At 37.1% G+C, this 20152-nt stretch overlaps 1 protein-coding gene across 18 annotated transcripts in view; it reads left to right on the forward strand.

The window, feature by feature from the left end:
- LOC18439600 (transducin family protein / WD-40 repeat family protein) overlaps positions 1 to 20152 on the forward strand; it is a 70307-nt gene that overhangs the window by 36072 nt on the left and 14083 nt on the right. For 13 of the 18 annotated variants that reach the window (XR_016052623.1, XM_088862614.1, XM_088862616.1 and 10 more), the window contains 8 exons: positions 3285 to 3513; positions 4713 to 4877; positions 5404 to 5676; positions 5788 to 6039; positions 7006 to 7386; positions 7520 to 8935; positions 9145 to 9201; positions 19636 to 20064. Coding sequence is in view for 15 of the 18 variants with exons in the window: in XM_088862614.1 (XP_088718740.1) it covers positions 3285 to 3513; positions 4713 to 4877; positions 5404 to 5676; positions 5788 to 6039; positions 7006 to 7386; positions 7520 to 8935; positions 9145 to 9201; positions 19636 to 20064 (3202 nt within the window). In the remaining 3 variants the exon portion in view is untranslated. Of the gene's footprint in view, positions 1 to 3284; positions 3514 to 4712; positions 4878 to 5403; positions 5677 to 5787; positions 6040 to 7005; positions 7387 to 7519; positions 8936 to 9144; positions 9202 to 9907; positions 10462 to 17912; positions 18152 to 19635; positions 20065 to 20152 lie in introns of those variants that run through there. The other 5 variants (XM_088862617.1, XM_088862624.1, XR_016052624.1 and 2 more) reach the window with 4 other exon arrangements.

Below are 20152 nucleotides of genomic sequence, written 5' to 3' on the forward strand. Positions count from 1 at the left end.
GTGTGAGAGAAATTGGAGAGGAAAAGGGGACGTGATTGCCTTTTGGGATCAGTCACATCGCATATATTTATTGTATTGATATGAAAATTACAAGAAATGCCCTTGCGTAAGTAAATAACTCACACAACCTTATTGAGAAAGATATTCCATTTGTGTCTCTGACTTACTACAGCACATTCAACAACAATTTCTCCATTCTAAATCTCTTTGAAGGAGCTACCTAGCTGCCAATACATGCAATTCCAAGCCTCTGAGGTTCTAATGGAAGTAAAGCCACCTTCCATATTAAAGCACCACTTATCAGGAGCATCATGAATAAAAGAACTTGGATATTGTTAATTTCTTGCCTCTTTGTGATGACTTAATCCGTGGCTGAGCCAATGTATTAACAGGGTGGTTTTGTCCACTATAAGCTCCCTATTGTCTTGAACAGCCCAGTATAGAAAGTGGTCCGGTTTTTTCTTTGCTAATTTTTAACTTGTGACATGAGAACTTTGTGAGAAGTATTTCTTTTCTCGTGAAATGGAATGAGAATACCTTGTATATTGTGAATGTGAGTTGCAGCATATCATTTTTCCGTTCTAAAAAAAAAAGGTTTTGCTTATGAAAACAAATGATATATTGGTGAAATTTCATCTCTGCACTAGGCAGTTGAGGGTACCACAGTCTAATCTTTGACTGGCTCCTCAAGATGTGTCAATCAAATTTAAGTTCAACAGTTGCTCTCTATGCAAACCTGGCAAAGGCGGCATGAGTGGCATATTCAGGGAGTCCATGGGGGCCCGTTTTCTATCTTTTCCAGGTTCATTGTGGTCTCAGACTCATAAAAAGTGGAGATTCCTCCCCTATTAGAAGGCTTGAAACAATTTGAAGAAAGGTCAGGACTCAAGAGGTGAAAGGTGATTTCAAGAATGCCATCTGATGGGCATCTAGGCAGACAAACTTTCCATGGTATTTGGAGATGATATTCGAACAGATTTGGGAGATTTCCCATAGATTACAAATCCAATATGGACACAAATGGCACGAAGCCAACTCTACTTTGGATGCCCTTTGGAATCTCCAGGCCCTCGGCTTAGGCTGGGTGGTGTTCTTGTTTTTGTTCTTGACTGACTGTAAAAAGTGTATATTTGTTTGACTCCTGAATGGGCAGGGAATTTTATAAAGGGGTATACTATTAATACTAAAGTCAATTTTTCTAAAAAACATTCCTCACTACACACATTGGAATATAGCAGAGCACACGAAATGATGAATAAAAATAGCTGAACTATCCTCAAGAACCTTGTACATTTTATATATTGCTAAAATCGTTGAGTGAGCTTATGAATTGAGGAGAAACAGTTTGTTAGGATGGAATGTCCATCTATCATAATAGTTTTGATGAGTGTATTCATTCTTTGTATATGGCAATGAAGCTTAGTCATGAGAAATGCCTGCGGGAGCAGGATATGTGGTGTTATAAAAAAAAATTAAAAAAGAATTCCCTTAGGCCTAAAAATTGCCTAAAGCTAGTAGTTTTGGGAAGACCTCCTTGGTACAAGGTTCCTGCAACTAAGTGAGCTTGACTATGTCTTGTGTCAAAAATATGGTTACGACTTCGATTTGATCTAACTCATTCCTGTAAAACTCGAGAACATAAAAATTTAGAAGAAAATTTTATATGAATTCTTCTTATAATGTAGTATATATAATTAAATATCCCAAAGAAATTTTTTATGCAAAAATCATTGGGAAACAACAGGATTATCACAACTGTTCCATTTCCACAGGAACTAAGTATTGTCTTGAAAGTGTGAAATTGTTCATCATCATCATCATGACCTTCTCAACTATTTGGGGTTAGCTACCTGAATCTTGGCCTGCTAGTCTGCTCTATCAAGGGCCATTCCCTTAGTGAGACCATTTGTCTTCATATCTTTTCTCACTACTTCCATGCATGTCGTTTTGGGCCTACCCCTTGCCTTTTTTGAGCCTTCCACCTGAATCAACTCGTACCTCCTAGTAAGTGCTATACTGGGATTGCAAAATTGTGAAATTGTTATATCTTGCTATTTTTCGTTGCATGGGTTGTTTGACAAAAGACTCAAATGTAATGCTTTTAGTATAGTATCGATTGTTGACATGCATTTATAGCATTCAGTACTTTCTATATTCTAGCATGTATATTTTTCAAGGGGAATAATTTCGAACCTGTCTTCACTTAATTTGTGGCTGTTAAAATCATCATTGTTTTCTCATCCATGATCTATAAGGTGAATTATCTACATTACTTTCTTAATCTCTCCAACAAATTGTTTATTTTTCTATTTTTTGATGGTTTTCCAATGAAATTTACTTGAAGACATGGCATTTTGATATGCAGATGAAATCTTTTTAACTCTGTTTCTTGAGGAGGTGGTTCTTTTTTATACTGACCTGATTGAGTGTGCTTCGGTTGTTCTTGCCATCACATAAGTTCACATCTGGCATTTGATGTCGATCCCAACGTTTTGTAAGGTTAAGTGTCTGATCCTGTGGTAATCCAACCATGTAGCTTTGACAGCTGCAGTCTTAGCACAAAGCCATTTGCCACACTGTGGCTTCAGCAACAACTTCTGGCCACTTAATAGGTTTATGGATGCTCTTCTGGAGGTTTTTGCCAAACTCCTCTACAACTCAGCAGTCATGAGTAAATGGCCATCCTAGATTGATCCCTTAGTGGTAGAAATCATGCTAGATGGGAAGCCATCACACTCCTGAACATTGCTGAACATAACTTAAGTTGATTCCTTCGTAAGATTTGACCATCCAAAGTGCTTCAGAAGTATTGGTGCTTTGGACAATTTTTTGCACCCTCTAACCTCTGTTTCTGTATCTTCTGGACATCAACCCTTGGAGTGTGACTAAAGGTACCAATTCCATTACCATGATAGACTAGGCCAAACAAATACCCCTACTATATTTTCTCCATATTTGATCCCTAAATGTTGGTCTAGGCAATGGGTACTTCACTGCATCCATGAGGGTTTAAGAGGGAATGCTTATGACTAATTTTTTTTCTTGAGATGTTTCATTTCTCATGATATAAGTGTCTGGCATTTATTTGATGTTATGTAATTGTGACATGTGGACTGATTTAATGCCAGATATAGTTGATGGACCAAGGTTCAATTTAATATTTTCCTTTCCTCCCACTGGTGTACTCAGAAACTTTTGGATCGAAGCTATTTGCTCTGATTCCGTAATTGTGTTTCTTCATTTTTCTGGAAGTAAATGACATGGTTTACCCTTTCTTTCCCAAGGTTCTGGGTTGCTGTACGTATCAAACAACTCTGTTTCTCTCATAAATTTGGATGGCCTGCTGATGTGGAAGGGTTGGTCGCGGAGTCTAAGTTGATGGCATGGGCATTGCAGTCTGATAGTCAAGATGATTTATGCAATTCTCTCCTGTCTAATGAACCATGTTGGCAAGAAATGAGGAATTTGGGTCTGGGTTTTTGGCTTACAAGTGGAACTTCTTTACGTGCGAGGGTAAGATTATAATTAATTATTGTATGGGCTTTGGTATTTTTAATATATGTTGGATTTCTATTGATGATTATTGTGATGCTATCTCAAATGGGGCAGATCTGTGGTCGATTTTTGAATCTCATATTTTTTTTGTTTGTTTTAATATATTTAGAATGTCGGACATTTGAACATTCTTAAACCCACAAAGTTGTTAACATATTTTGCTTCAATAAACAGCCGTGCATGACTTTAATCATATACTGTAATGATGATATCCAGTCAACAAGATCGTGAAAAGTGCATAGGTTGAATGGATGCCAACGTAATTGGTAAACAGTTTCTCTAAAAACGTAAGGCATTTTGAATAGCTATGTTCACCTTATTTGTGAGAAGTTGTATAAATTTGATTGGTTCATATTCATTTACAACCATGTATGAGTAATTCAAGTTCATTTCAAACTTCAAATGCATCGCTTTTCATTGGTTTAGCATGAATAATGTTCTTAAAAAGTCCCAGATTTGAATGGGTGGTATGATCGTGGGTATTTTCTGTACTTCTAAATTAAATTTTTATAAAGTCTGGATTAACAAGTGAGTGCTTTCAATATATGCTTCATTGATTGTGTATGTAAGTTCACAGCAGGTTTATCTCGAGACAGTTCATATATCCTACATTGATTGTGTATTAAATTTACATCGGGTCTATCTTGTGACATTTCATTTATCTCTCTCTCTCTCTCTCTCTCTCTCTCTCTCTCTCTCTCCCCCCTCCCCCCCCAACCTTCCTATGTGTCTGTGTGCGCGCGTGCATGCGTGCATGTGAAAGGCTACTACACTACCTGTTTATATCTTGCAGGGATATAAACAGGTCCCTCAACTACCTTACATCGACAATGGATGGTTGTGGGGTTCATGCCTCTACTCAAATATTGTTGACATAGGATGGTTGAGTACCTGCTTATACCGTGTGGGTTATACAGATCCAATGTGTGTGTGTGGTGCGCGCACAAAATGTACTTTAATCCTAAAATTACTTATACATTATATTGTGATCCATCATATCATCCATAGTCCTTGGTGTTATAAATTCTTATCGTGCATGCTTGCTCACACGTAGAAACACACGTCTTTGTGTGTGTATTGGATATAAACATACTACTGCATTTGTTCTCTACCAAAGTGCTATTCTTTTTCTTATTCTTTGTACCATGTCTGTGTAGATGGAGAAGCTGGCAAGGCTACAATTTTTGAAAAGGAAAGATCCAAAGGAATGTGCACTTCTGTACCTGGCACTGAATAGACAACAAGTTTTGGCTGGATTATTTAAAATTAGCAAAGACGAAAGGGACAAACCCTTGGTTGGGTTTCTTTCGCGGAACTTTCAGGTTTGAGGATTTTGACATGTAAAAGGTCCCTTTCTATTTTAACTTACACCTTCATGGATTTTCTTGAAAAGCTTGAGTCCAGATAGAATGCATCAATAGCCTGGATTTGACTGCTTATATTAATCTAGGGTCTGAATTCATTTGAATGTTTGAGTACTGAATCGTTTCCATCTAATTTGTGTGTCATGACATGAAATACTTGGTAGCTCTCTTTGGTGGTAGCATTTTCTAGATCTACTTACCCACTTCCTATTTGATTTACAAGTCCTGTTCCTTTCTTTTTCATATGATCATTTTAAGATTGGAAATAACTCCTAAACTCACTAAGAAGAGCTACTGCCATGCAATCGTTTCTTTTTGTAGTTCCTTTATTTTTTTAAGTCGCACATTCATTGCTTTATATGTTTGTTCTTCGTGCTGCAAATCTGTGCATATTCATGGTATGTAACTTCCCACAACGATTTAATTTATGCAACTATGCTTTTCTCATGTGTATTTTTGTTATTCTCTATGAACTGATTTTCAGGAGGAAAAGAATAAATCTGCAGCTTTGAAAAATGCATATGTTTTGTTGGGGAGACATCAACTGGAGCTTGCAGCTGCTTTCTTTCTTCTTGGAGGTGATCTTTCTTCTGCTATTGCTGTCTGTACCAAAAACATTGGAGATGAACAACTTGCGCTCGTAATATGTGAACTTGTGGAAGGAACCAATGGGCCAGTGCAGCATGAACTTATCTTAAATTATTTATTGCCCTCCGCTATCGAGAAAGAGGACAATTGGCTTGCTAGCATGTTGGAGGTGCATGAGTTGTCATCGATTAATGCAATGCTCTTTATAGCCCAGCTTTTTTGTCTCATATCTATAATTGTGAGAACTCATTATCTTGTTTAAATTGTTGTGTTTGTGCAGTGGAGGTTAGGGAAATATTCTCAATCGATACTGCGCTTGCTTCATGTGGCAGTTGACTTAACAGTTGAAGAAAAGATATTAGATCTTCCTGGAACTCACTCTGCTTTCTTAGACCCAGATGTTGGTCAGTACTGTGCAATCCTTGTAGCGAAACGGTGCTTGAGGAATTCCATTGGTGAATCTAGTGCTGATACATTGGCAAGATGGGCTATCATAATGACTTCAAGTGCTCTAAACAAATGTGGACTTCCTGTAAGTGTAATTAGTCTCTTATTTCTAGTTCCCATCTCACATATGATCAGGATGCCGCTTAGTGCTTTGATATTTGTGTTGCTTCAGTCCCACATATCAGTTTGTTCCAATTTTTTCATTTTGTCATCCCCACCCTATTGTGACTGTCTTCTAGGACTTCGGATCAATGTTTACAGCAGTGGTTATGGATACTCTAGAAGCATGAGCATCAAGTGGTGTGTGCTGCTCCTGCATATATATTAATCAATAGTTGTCTTCATTTCCTAAAAGTTCTAAGATCATGATGAAGTATTTAAGAAAATATATTTTTGTTTCTGATAAGAAACAAGTTATTTATTCATATCCAAAATTGTAGTACAATAGGTTACTCTGAAATATGTGGACTACACAAGGGTTCAACTGAAGCACCAGGGATGCAGTTGCCTACTCATTCGGAGACGATGTTTTCTTCTCTGTATGGTTTTGTGGGATTCCTCTTCAACCACTGGATTAGAGGGAGGTGGGCTTACCTGGAGGTCTCCTTCGTCAAACCTCCTGGCCTGGTAACCCCCATCCTCACTCACCAATTTCTAATATGACAGTTGAGAAGGACACTCTCACAAAACCATATATGAAGGATCCCCGACATGATTATTTTGTGGTACACACACTCTTTTCTTTCATTATTTTCTTATTGAGATTTTTCAGGGCTGTTTGAATCCTGGGGATTACCATAAACTTTTGTGGCTTGCTTTGTTTGGGGAGCAAAACCTGGATGCAGATTCAAATTATCCTTAATAATTTTGGTTAAATTTATACAATCAAGATATAAGTAGGGCTGTAAAAAGCTATAAATTGTTTTTTGGTAATTCTCTGCTGTATTATGTGAAATCTATGGATTGTTTGCTTGGTTATTCCGGTTTGCTCTGTTATATGTCAGTTTCTACTATGGGATATTAACTTGATCAATCTCTTCTAAATGCCAAGCTTGAAGCTCTTGGTTGCCTTTCCCCTTCTATCAGTAATTATGATGGTAAAGAACCAAGTGTATATTCAAGCAACGGATCAGAACTGAAATCTACATCAAATGATGCTTCATACAACTGGCTCTCGGGAAGTTTGGCTAGCTGTTTTGAGTCTCATACTAAATTAAATTTGGCAATGCAATACATTTCAAAAATTATACGTGAACATCCAAATTGGGAAAGATTCAAGTTAGTGTCATCTTGTATACCATCAGGGTTCAATAAAGAAAGTGGCACTCATCAATCCATTCCTCTACTGGAAGAACTAGAGAAGAAGCTCATGACCGGGATTTCCTTTCTTGATGAGAGGTATTCAGTGAAGGCCACTGACTTGAAGACTATGGTAATGTTTTGGTGCATTAGTTTGGTTACTTCTTGCTACTCAGAAATGGCCTATTTTCCCTTTGTTATTTTCCATTTGCTCGTAATATCCATTTCCTTGTTCATTTATGAGGGCTGCTTACCTCTTTCTGCAGATGTTTGTCTTTTCCTGCAATAATGGGATGTTGTTTCTTGGATACCACGTGTTGCAAGGCCTGCTTTTCCCAAAACATACACATGACCTGCTTAACATTTCTGATAGTGTTGCTTCTGTTCAGCTGGACCTTCTCCTAAAGGCTGCTGAAGAAATATGCAATGGGTTTGCTCGCTGTGTTGTTGGATATAACATTACTGTCTCTGCATTTATTCCTGCTCCCAAACTTTCAGATGGATGTCAGAGAAGTAGCATTACCCAACTTAATGCTTGGGATTTTTATTTAGAGAGCCTTCGACATTCTCTTGGGACCCTTAGACTGTTTCTGAAGGTCTTGAATTCCAATGGTTTATTGATAGATGACATCACCTTGAAGGCATCTGATGTTCTAGACCATCTGGAATACTGCATCCGTTTTGCTTCAGCATGGTTGAGGAGGAGTCCTGAAGATCTTCTGATGATGAGTCAACCAATATCAAATGGACTCAATGGAATACCATCTTCTTCTAAATTTAATACAGCTCCTCTAAGAGTGAATTTGGTGGTGCATAATGATTCGTCTGCTGTTGACAACGAGCTTCCTGTTTCTGCCAGCAGGCCACAGCTTCACAATTTTACTGATGCCAGAGTACACTTGGTTCCAAGTGATGAAAGATGGCAACTGATTGGTTGTTGTTTGTGGAGACGCCTATTCGTTTTTACTAAAGCTCTCCTATGCAACCATGCAGGAAAGGACTCTAAGACTGGTGATTCTTCAGATGTACTACTGTCTGGAGAGCCTTCCCGGTGTTATAGTTTTGGAAGAACCCATTCCCTGAAGCCAATTGATATGCTGCCGAGCTTGTTGTCTGAATTACTCTTGAATGCATTAGCATATACTTCATCTGGTCTGAACAAAGAGTTTTCCTTCTTCATCAGGCTGAAACTAGAGAAGGATTTACCTGTTCTTGCTCTTGCTTGGCTGCAGGATTCAGGCTCTTCATGTTCTGGAGCTCTAGTCTGTGAAAAGAATCAAGAAATTGGTAAATCAGAAATGTTTCCCAATGAAAAGAGTGTGATGCCTTGTGATATACTTTGGAATGTTTTTGCTAGCCAGGAAGATGTACGTGAAATTCTTACAAAAGAGAAAATCAAGTTTTACCAGACTCTTGGTCGCAAGTCGTCTAGAGGCTGGAAAGATGTACAGAAATGTATCATAGCAAAGGACGGAAATGATGATATTATTGGACATCACCAAGAGGGAGGAGCTAGAAATATTTCTGATGGGAGGGTAATAGATGGTTCCTCTAGAAATTGGATCTTTGATGGCAACAGTTTTCTGGGACCCAAAAGAAAAAGTGTCAGCCCTCCCAGGGATAGGGTCTCTTCTTTCAATTATCCAAAGGAAGTCCTCAAGAGAAATGGTGAACTTTTGGAGGTAGGTCTCTTTACTTAGTGGGTCACATCATATGAATGAGGTAGTAGACTTTGGGAGATAGCCTCGTTGTTATTTTTATGTTGGTGATTCAGTTTCAATTCCGTGATTCCATTTCCATAAAAAAAAAAAAAAAATGTTATGATACTTTCATTAGGGATAAATTATCTTAAAGGTATCTCTATATCTTATACCTTTCATTTTGACATCAGGCAATTTGTATCAATTCCTGTGATCAAAATCAAGTTGCAGTAGCCAGCAACCGCAAGGTGAACATCCCTGCCGAAATTCTAGTCTCATGTTTGATTCCAAATACGGATTCAAAACTTTTACTCAATGCAAGCTTGGCACCTTAAAAATGTCTGTCAGCCTTTCCAATGTATCTCATGAATGGAATATTCATGCAGAATATATTGGGAGCAAAAGTTTTGAAAGGTATACTTAGGAAGTTCATGGTTTGAATCTTGGTACTCAAAATTCAATGACTACCAGTCCAAAGACTAGCTTATGGATTGTAAGCATTTCCTTTAAGACTTGGGGTACTATACATTGGATAAGAACATAAAATTTGGCAAATCAGAATTTCAAAAGATTAAACTTTGGATTGCAAACAAATCTTTGATGGCAAAAATGGTTCCTCCTATATCAATATAACCCGGAAATACAAATACTCCAGTGGAAAAAGGATCCCCTATAACCAATGTCATAATTGTTTTAGGGGAGGCTTGCCTTTTTATTTGAAAAAGAGAGAAAATAAACTAAATAACATAAATGTGATTATGAGCATTGAACAATATCAGCAAAAATAAGGATAGATGGCTGAAAATTAGTTGCCCATTTCATTTTGTACCTCTTGAGTCATTGCTATGTATGACATACCTCTCTACCTTCATGCTGAACATTTTTTGGAATTCAAAGCAAATCTTACTTTACCACTCTTTTTTTGTTTGGAAATCTAATGATACATTATTATAGGAGGAACATATACATTGAGTCTTGTGTGGTGGACAAAAAAGGTGACCTATATGTGCGGTAAGATAGAGACATATCCAAAAAGAAGGGAAGTTCAGTAGCATGAGATCGGTTCCTACAAGGGGTCTCTGCAAACTCTCCCTCGCGCAAGAGAGGCCCATGCCTATTTCCTTCTCTTGGAACATGATGAAAAGTTACAAATCTCACTGCCACCTAGGTCAAGTATCGCCTCCATGGATCAGATCCACTTCAAGTAGGGATTCTTCCCATCCATCTAATGACATTAAGAGGAGTCAGCTTTCAAGAAGGCCAGCAACAAGAAAATTCAAAGGAAATCTCTATGCTGGACAGAATAGCCATGGCCGTGGGCACTGTAGCACCAAAGTACTAAACATAGTTGTTAGTGGCAGGAGCGTGGGAGCGGGAGCAGAAGTGGCGGATCATTGGTTTCTAAGAGTTCTCTAGTTTGGGCTCCATGATGGCTCCCATACAACAAATGTATAAAACTAAAGAAATTTTATAGAATAAAAGATTAATCGCAATTTTTTTGAAAATATTATATACCAAGTAATGTATTAAAAATAACTTTAATTATACTTGTAGGGGTTTATGGCCTTTAAAGGTCTATGCACTTGGTTTTTTATAAAAGATATTTTGGTATCCCCCATGTATTTGTACTTATGCATATTCTATTTATATAATTCTCTCGATTTGAGTGGGTGTGTTGGAAGGATGAAAGAGTTCATGTGAGTGAACCCTACTTGGATGAAAGAGGCCATCAGGGGAAGTAGGCTCTACTTGGGTGAAAGAGACCATTAGAGCATGCATGAGTGGGCTAGATTTGGATAAAAGAGGCCATTGGAGCTGGACTATACTTGAGTGAAAGAGGACATTAGAACCGGTTGGAGTATTTCTTATCTAAGACATGGTGGGTTTTGTTACTCTCACCTTGGCATTCGACTAGGCCCTGGTTAAATGAGTTGAACCACACCCTCGGCTGCATAGGCTTAGACCCTATGATGTGCATCTCCACGGAGGATTTATGGGTACCCATTCAACCAATGGTGGATCAAGTACAACACTTGTTAAGATCTGCGAGTTAGTTCAAGTGGAAGGCTCAAAAAGGGCATGGAGTATGCCCAAAGGGACATGGTTGGAAGTAGTGAGAAAGGATATGGGGATTTATGGCATTACTAAAAGTATGGCCCTTGATAGTGCAGAATGGCGGATCAGGATTCGTGTAGCCAATCCCAAATATTTGACTTCTCTCTCACATTACAAGATCTCTCTCTCTCTCTCTCTCTCTCACACTATATGATAGAGTACCTTGAGATTTAATTTGGTGGGTGTTAAAAAGAATGGAGTCTCCAAATACTATATCGACTTAGTGAGAGATATGTACGAGGGAGCGCTAACTAGTGCGCAAATAAGTAGTTGAGAGATGAATGAGTTTTTAGCGATAATAGGTCTATTTGTCGGCGTTTAGCCAAATACCTATCTGTCTTAGTTATGGACGACCTAACTAGGCACCTACAAGATGAGGTACCGGGGTGTATGTTGTTCATGTTAGACGTAGTTTTGATCGATGAAACCCGAAGCAGCGCTAGCACAAAGTTAGAGCTTTGGAGGGATGCACTAGAGTCTAAAGGTTTAAAAATTAGTCGGACTAAGACTGAATATATGGAATGCAAGTTTACTAATAATAGGAGTAGAGACGAGAAAGTAGTTAAGATTTTCGCCCAAGAAATACTAAAAAGAGAGCACTTTCCATATCTTGGGTCGATAATCTAGGAAGATTCATAGATTGAGGAAGATGTGGCACATAGTATTAAAGCTGGGTGGGCAAAGTGGAGATGTGCAACTAGAGTTTTATGTGATCGCCTCATACTAATGAAGCTGAAGAGGAAATTCTATAGGGCAATTATGAGACCGGCTTTGCTTTATGGGGCGGAATGTTGGGCGGTCAAGACACAACATACCCATAAGATGAGTGTAGCTGAGATAAGTATGTTGAGATGGATGAGTGGCAATACAATAAGGGATATAATTCGAAATGAATACATTTAGGAGAACTTAGGTGTAGATCACAAGTGGTATTTAATGCTCCATGTGGGTGATGTCACACCCCTTCTAACGACTAAAAAATACCCTTACTAAAAAAATGTTGTATTATAAAACAAGGCTATATAAGTCTCTAAAATTTGTTGAGTACAATTATAAAATTCTCTATTGTATGAGCACCCTAACATAACCCATATATATATATATATATATATATATATATATATATATATATATATATATATATATATATATAGCCTGTGGATGTATATATATGTTTGATAATATAGTGCTTATAAGATAGCACTATATTATATACAGTTAATATATATATATATATATATATATATATATATATATATATATAACCTGTGGAAGTATATATATGTTTGATAATATAGTGCTTATAAGATAGCACTATATTATATACAGTTAATATATATATATATATATATATATATATATATATATATATATATATATATATAGTTTAATTACCTGATCGATGGCGCACTCTGATCTTATTGGCCTTGCTGAATTCACTGAGTGGGTAAGCTCCTTTAGGCAATACCTATTCAGATGCAGGGTTATGCTTACTATTATCGCCTTGATTATACCTCTTCAAATGCATGGTTATACTTACTTTATCACCTTGATTAGGCCCTCTTTTTCCAAATTTTGAGTTCTACCCCCCTTACTGATTATAGGAGGAAAGGAGGCTAAATTAAGAGCAGATTGGTCAACTCCTTGGCTAGGGAGCATGACATTATTTTGCCTCTCTTCACTTTGAGCAAAGGAATACACCTGGTTAAGCAACAAAAGGGTATCCCGCCAGGAACACAACACGATTTGTTCCACAAACACTTTGTATTGCTTACCATGTTCTTTACAAGATGGTTTAAACATTTGATAGTGGTCTAGCTCCTCCAACATACAATGAAGTAATAAAAAATATTCAGCAAGAGACTTGTGCCCATGTCGAAGATGGCAAATTTCTTGCCTCAATTGGTACACTCGAGCCACATTCTTACTTTGAGAGTAAGTTTGAGATACAAAGTCCCAAATCTCTTTACAATTTGAAGAAACAAAAATTCAATAGCTGCATGGAGTGTAACAACCCATTTAAAAAAGTAGGATTTTCAGTTTCCCACTTCTCATGTCTAGATTTGTTTCTTCAAATTCAGTAATCTTTCCATTGATATACCCCAACCTTTCCCTTCCACCGATGAACATTTTAGCAGATTGTTACCACTCTAAATAAATTTTCCATTGTGTTTGATAGTAGTAATCTGCAATCCAAGGTTATACTCATGGATACCCTCATGGAGGTGTGTCCATGGATACCTGTATGGGAGGTAACACTGGGAGTTTTAGTGAAGGTGGAAGAGTGGTCTGAATCCCTCAAACTAGACATATTGGCCACAATACAGCCTGAAAAACACAAAAGATACACGTTGATCAACGCATGAGCTACCAAAAATACTTTGAATAGGGACCCGAGATCATCCTTACAAGTGATCTCAAAAAAAACTAAATTAAACAACTCATAAACAATGATTTGATCCATAAAAGTTGGTGCGTTAACAAACATTAACATCATAGAACCATGATAGCCGGACCTAGTGTTTCTAATCCCATATCAAAAACTCGAGGAAACAACCATGAATCTAGTTTTTTTTCAATATATTTTCTCATATCTAGGGTTTTGTACTATCTGTTTTCTTCTTCAGATTTAGGGCTTTTCCCCGTACAGCTATGGGAGACCTTTGTACAGCTAATTCACATCTTTAGGGTTTCAAAGAAAACATCATGAGGCTTCTTGCTGTAGTACCAATTTAAAACATTGTTTTAAAATGAGGGATTCGGCCAAAAGCGATGGGGGGAGCCGATGCTGCGATGCGGCTCGATGCTGTTCGAATGCGGGTGCATCGCGAAAGGAGGAGAAAAAATGAAAAAAATAGGTGAAAAGATCTAGTGCTCAATGAGAGAGAAAATGAGGAAGGAAGTGGAGGTTGAGAGAGGGTGACGTTAGGTCTACTGACCTCCCTCTCATATGTTTATCTTAGTTATAAAAGATCTACTTACTATACAAGAATGTCCTTTGGTGACCTCCCTCTCATATGTTTATCTTAGTTATAAAAAATCTACTTACTATACAAGAATGTCCTTTGGTCGGGAAAAGCACAAACGAGTCCTTAGAGACTTGAATACAATATAACGAGGACTAAGCCTTCAATAATCACTCTCATAGCAAATACTCAGTATTTAGGTATGAGTAATTTGACTAATCATTCAAGAGATTATGAACAGAAAAAATTCTTGCTAAGGTAACATGATGCATCGAGCCATTGAAAATTTATATTTTGAAATGTGAAATTAGATTTCTTGTTCGTGGTATTTGTATTTGTATGCTGGAATCAAAAGGTATCTTATATATTTAGTCTATATAAATATTTAAAAAACTGGATCAGTTGGCCAAACCGGTTACCGACCGGTTCCCAGGCAACCTGGCGAACCAACCGACTTGGATTGGTTTGAACCGTTCGGCCACACCGAATTGGCAAAAACATTTGAAAAAATATTCCAAAAATTTTAAAATCAAAATGAGTTGACTTGTGAAAAAATGACAAATAGGTTTATATATTTAGATGAAATTTTCAATGAAGTCAGAATATGGGGAGTCTACTTCTTGTTTGAGTATCACATAGTCATTTCACAGTTTAAAAGGCATTGAATCTCAATAGTGACATCTATAGGATTGATTAAAATATAATATTAATCGAAAAATATCATATATTATATTTTAATCTAAAAATATGATATATTAGATAATTAGATAATATTTAAAATGTTAGACATATATTTAGAATTTTAGAGACCTGTTAAAAATTATATGCTGAAAATATATATTAGATAATTAGAAAATATATGTTTAAAGTTAAAACTTGAACTAGATATAATAAATTTCAATAATTTTCTAATTAAGCATAAATATTTTCTATTTATCTTATGTATATGTTTAGACTTTAACATATATCTAATATTTTTAATCATCTAACTAGTTGTAAATAATGTAATATATGCAGAAAATCTCTAGTTTTAAACAAAAAAAACTATCTTAAGTACTTTTTTTTCTGCATATAGCAGCCTATCTAAAACTTTTGACCCAAAATTTGATTATATGATGGAAATCAATGTTTGAATGTTATAAACTGGAAATTAGATTAGATTATGTTAGATAACCCCTTCCTAACACAGCCTACAACAAGAAACACACAAAAACAAAAGGCATACTATGTGCAAAAAAATTTGGAGACTCTTGAATTTATCAAGAAAACCCCACACTGAGCAGAAAAATTCAAATACATATAAATATTGTTGAAAAGTTTCAGGTGTTTGGTTTAGATTTTATTAACCTTAAATTGACAAGAGAAGAGGGTACATAGAAACTTAAAAGAGTTTGGGCTATCCACAAAGGCAGAAGCTCCAAAAACAAAGATAAAATAATAGAAGATTCAAAAAGCTTCTTTTTGAAGGTTACATTAACGGCAAAAGCAACCCACAAAAAGCCGTCAATCCAGAAGACTAAAACTGTCCGAAGTAGCAGCTTCTTTAGTGAGGTTGTCTGCCACCTGGTTTACTTCCCTCCAAGTATGGCTCCATAAGACATGCATATCCATGCAAAGGTGTTTAATTTCATAAAAAATGTGAGCCAAAAACCGAGGGGAGGGGGGGGGGGGGGGTGTGGAGTTCGTAGCCCAAGTAATGACATTCTTCAAGTTGCCTTCAAGAATAATGGACTCTATCCTGAGAGGTTGGGTAAGCTTGAGGGCTTCCAACAGAGCCTATCGTCTCTGCTTCCATAGAATCAGCGTGCCCAATAAACTTAGAAATAGAGGCAACTGTTAAGCCAAGTTGGTCTCTGAGTATCGCTCCGATTCCCGATGGATCGGGATTTCCGAGGGAGCAACCGTCGAAGTTAAGCTTGAAATGGCCCTGGGCAGGAGGCCTCCAAAGAGAAGCTCGAGGTGGGGGCTTGCGGTTATGTTGAAGAGCAGTGACCCAATCTTGGTAAAAGGTGGAAGTGGGAACCTGTTTGAAACTTTAGTGGTTGGTGGTCCAGAATACCACCGATTTGAGCTTGACAAATATGCTGAGCCAGGATGATTGCTCACCCCGATAGATCCTATTGTTTCGCTTTATCCATATGGCCCATAAAGAGGCAGTGACTACTGATTTCCAAAATAAAATGCCTGCCTTTGGCCATGGGTAATGTTGAATGAACAAAAAGATGAGAGGTACTGTGACTGGGAGCATCCATTGAACTTCAAAAAGGCGTAGAAGTTCCCCCCAAAGGTTGAAGGCAAACGAGCAATGCAGGAACATGTTTGCATTAGTTTTTCTGTCTGCCATGCAAAGAGCGCAGTGATTGGGTAGCTGAATTCCTAGTCTTTGAAGCTGGTCAATAGTGAGCATCCTCTGAATGCCTAGTCTTTGAAGCTGGTCGATATTGAGCATCCTCTGGGAGAGTGCCAACCACGTGAAGTTCTGAATTTTAGGGGGGGCAAACGAAGACCACGACTACGCAACTATAGAGGTGGTAGGTAGGGGAAAAGTGGGGATTGCGATAATTTTTTGTAGAACGAGGAAACGGAGAATTCCAGAGGCCGTCGGGGTCCAAATAATGCGATCCAATGCTTGTAGAGCAGCCGAAAGGGCCACAAACTAGGGAACTTCTGCGTCATTAAGCGCTCTTCTGAATACCAGGTTCCACGAGCAAGATGACCCAGCCACAATCATCTCCTCTGCCACCGTCATTCCTTAAGATCAAGCAAGTGAGTAAAGAGTTGGGAATCTCTCCATAAGTGGTGAATGTCAAAGTCAAAGGTCTTTCCAAGATAGAATACGACTGTCATCTTTTGGGTGGAACCGAATATATTCTTTGAAAAGTTGAAATGAAGAGCAAATTGATCTCCAAATCCCTGACGACCCATAGCTCGTGCTGCATACGGGTAACCAAGGAGAGGGTGGAACGCGATATTTGTGGCTTAGAACCTGTATCCACAACTGGTCTCTTGGAGCGACCAGCGCCAGCACCATTACCCTAGTTAAACCAAATTTTGTGACTGCAAATTTTTTATCCCTATTTCTCCCCACCACTTAGGCTGGCAAAAGGTGTCTGGTTTAAATTTATCAACCCTTTTGAATCAAAATCCCCGAAGATTTTCTTGATTGGAGATAAAAAAGAAATCAAATCAAGAATTTGAGGTGGAAAGTTTTGGCAAAGTTTTACGTTGGCTGCCTAGCTAACACAACCTACCTCCTTTACCTGAGCTTGGGACGGGTTAAGGGAAAGTTTAAGGTCCTTACCCTTCTTAGACCAATCAAGAATTTGAGGTTCGTTCTAGAAATCCTGAAATTTTTTATCTTCGATTTCTTCAAATACTTGATGAGATCTGAAAAGTTTTGGTTGCGCTTTGATGGAGGACTAAATAATGAATCTAATGAAACAAATTTGGGGTTATTTGGTTGAGAATTGAAAGAAGTTTGGTGGGTTGGGTATGTAGGATACATGAAGTAGCTGATTTTTTTATGCAACTAAAAAAAAAAAATTAATTTTTATTTTTAAAATTTTTTTTATTTTCTAGGACTTAAAAAGTTTTCTTTATGGTTATTCTTCCCGTTTTTTAGTTGTAGAGATTTAAGGGGTAGAATTGAAAGTTTAATTTTTTTAAAAAGATTAGATATGGGTGGGGATTAACATGGTTGGGTTGGTTAGGATATGTTAGACTTGTTTTTAAGAGATAAGGGAGGGATAGATTTTAGTTTTCTATTTTTATTTATTATTTATTTTAGTTTGTATTTAAAAGGAAGAGCTCCATTCTTTTTAGAGAGTGATTAGTGATTGAGTAAAGAGTTTGATATTGTGAAACAATCTTCCTTGCAGGCCCAGAGAGGGTATAATCTTTCAACCTTTTTAATTTTATTTTTTATTATTTTCTCCCTGCATCAGTTGGTATCAGAGCCTTGAGATCAGAGATTCATTCACTATGTGGAGCATTTGGACCGATTGATCAAATATTTGAGCAATTCGATCGACAATTCGATAGACACATGGATGACCTTCAACTATATCTACAAGATCTACTTAGTATATTGCAACAAGAGGAACAAGAATCTGAAGAGGTAGATCTCTATACAAAAGACGATATCAATAACCCAAACGTGCAAAAAATTTTGAAAATCAATTATGAAGAAGAAGATATGTGTGATGCAATATTTGAAATCCAACCTGTGAGTCTGAAAAAGAAATTAAGATTAAGCTTGAGATCCCAGTTTTCTACTTCAAGTTGCACACAAAGTATTTGATGAATTGGTTTATTAAAAACAAAGTACTGAGAAGAATGTTGAGACTGCATTATCAACTTTTGAGAAGGCCTATGAAAGATTTAACTTCAATAAGCTCGAGATCAAGCTTCTCGCAACCCCAGGAGAATCATGCAAATAAAAAAGTTATTGTTTAAATTTTTTATTTTTATATTTTCTAAGACTTAGAAGACATGTTATTTGGATTTTTAGTTTTTTTTAAGCTTATTCTTATTTTTTTTAGTTGTAGAGATTTAAGGGATAAAATTGGAAGTTTAGATTTTTTTTAAAAAGATTGGATATGGATAGGGATTAGCATGGTTGGGCTGGTTAGGATACGTTAGACTTGTTTTTAGGAGATAAGGGAGAGATATAATTTAGTTTTCTATTTTTATTTATTATTCTCTTTAGTTTGTATTTAAAGGGAAGAGGTCCATTCTTTGTAGAGAGTGATTGGTGATTGAGTAAAGAGTTTGATATTGTAAAATCTTGGATTGGATTCCCTTGTAGATCTAAAGAGTGGGTATAATCTATCAAACTTTTTAATTTTATTTTGTTTATTATGTTCTCCCTGCATTATTTTTGTTGAGGAAAAGTTCGAAAATCCAAAAGTCAAGCAACCCAGGGGGTTCTATGAATTTTTTTTTATTTTTAAAAAAGCCAATTTTTTTAAGTTTAAAGTGCCTTGCAAAAGATTTGGCAGGTCGACTTGCTCAAGTACGGGTGAGACTTGGCCCGGCGAGCCACCGGTTTTGGTTTGCCTTGTCAGTGTTTCAGAAAGTGCAACATGCTTGTAAATAAATTCTTCGTGCATTGAGAAATTTGCAGCCTGTGGCATAGTTTTCAAATTTGTCAGATTTTTGGGTTTGGGCCTTCTTAATAGGTCTGTTGGATGAGAGACACTATATCCTTGATTTCAGGCAAGTTTCAAATTCATTCTTTTATTTCATGATAGATTTGCTTTATTTTTCAGAATTGGAATCCACAAATTTTGCAAGTCCACTGTTTTCTCTTCTTTGAATTTTCCTAAGAAGAGGTTTTATTAAATTCTATCTGAAATCCATATTACAAACTGCATTCCCCCATTGAAAACCTTTATGAAGAGGCAAAATACCGATCATATTCATATTTGTTACTTGAGATTGGATTGAGGTTGCAGCTTAATTGGATAGCCTCATTATAGAATATTACTCTATAGGATATGGAACTATAGGTTCTTTCATCATTGTGAATGCAAATGTATATTCTGCAAGTCCATTTGTGAGTATGTTCCGTTTTGACTTTTTTTGTATTTTCTGGTGTAGGGTCTGAGTTTTTTCAATTGGAAACTCGAGAAAGGCAAAACTGAGCATGCACAGTATATTTGGTCAGAATCTGACTGGCCAAAGAATGGTTGGGCTGGATCTGAATCTACCCCAGTTCCTACATTTGTTTCTCCAGGTGTTGGGCTTGGTAGCAAGAAAGGCACAAACCTTGGTTTGGGTGGAGCAACCATTGGCATGAGTTCTTTGGCAAGACCAGGGAAAGATTTAACTGGTGGTGGAGCATTTGGAATTCCAGGTTATGCTGGTATTGGAGCATCAGGGTTAGGCTGGGGTGAACATGAAGATTTTGAGGGACTTACTGATCCACCCGCAACAGTTCAAAATATCAGTACACGGGCCTTGGCTAGCCATCCCTCATTGCCTTTGTTTTTGGTTGGCTCCATTAATACCCATGTTTATCTTTGGGAGGTATGTGAACTAATGTGCCATGAAAGTATGCGTGTTCCTTAGGTTTTTGCTTACAAATCTTGGTTTTGGATCAGTGTGCATGCACAAA

Source organism: Amborella trichopoda, chromosome 3 (assembly GCF_054954075.1).
Source record: "Amborella trichopoda isolate Santa Cruz 75 chromosome 3, AtrichopodaSantaCruz75HAP2 v2.0, whole genome shotgun sequence".
In the NCBI taxonomy this organism is placed as follows: Eukaryota; Viridiplantae; Streptophyta; class Magnoliopsida; order Amborellales; family Amborellaceae; genus Amborella; species Amborella trichopoda.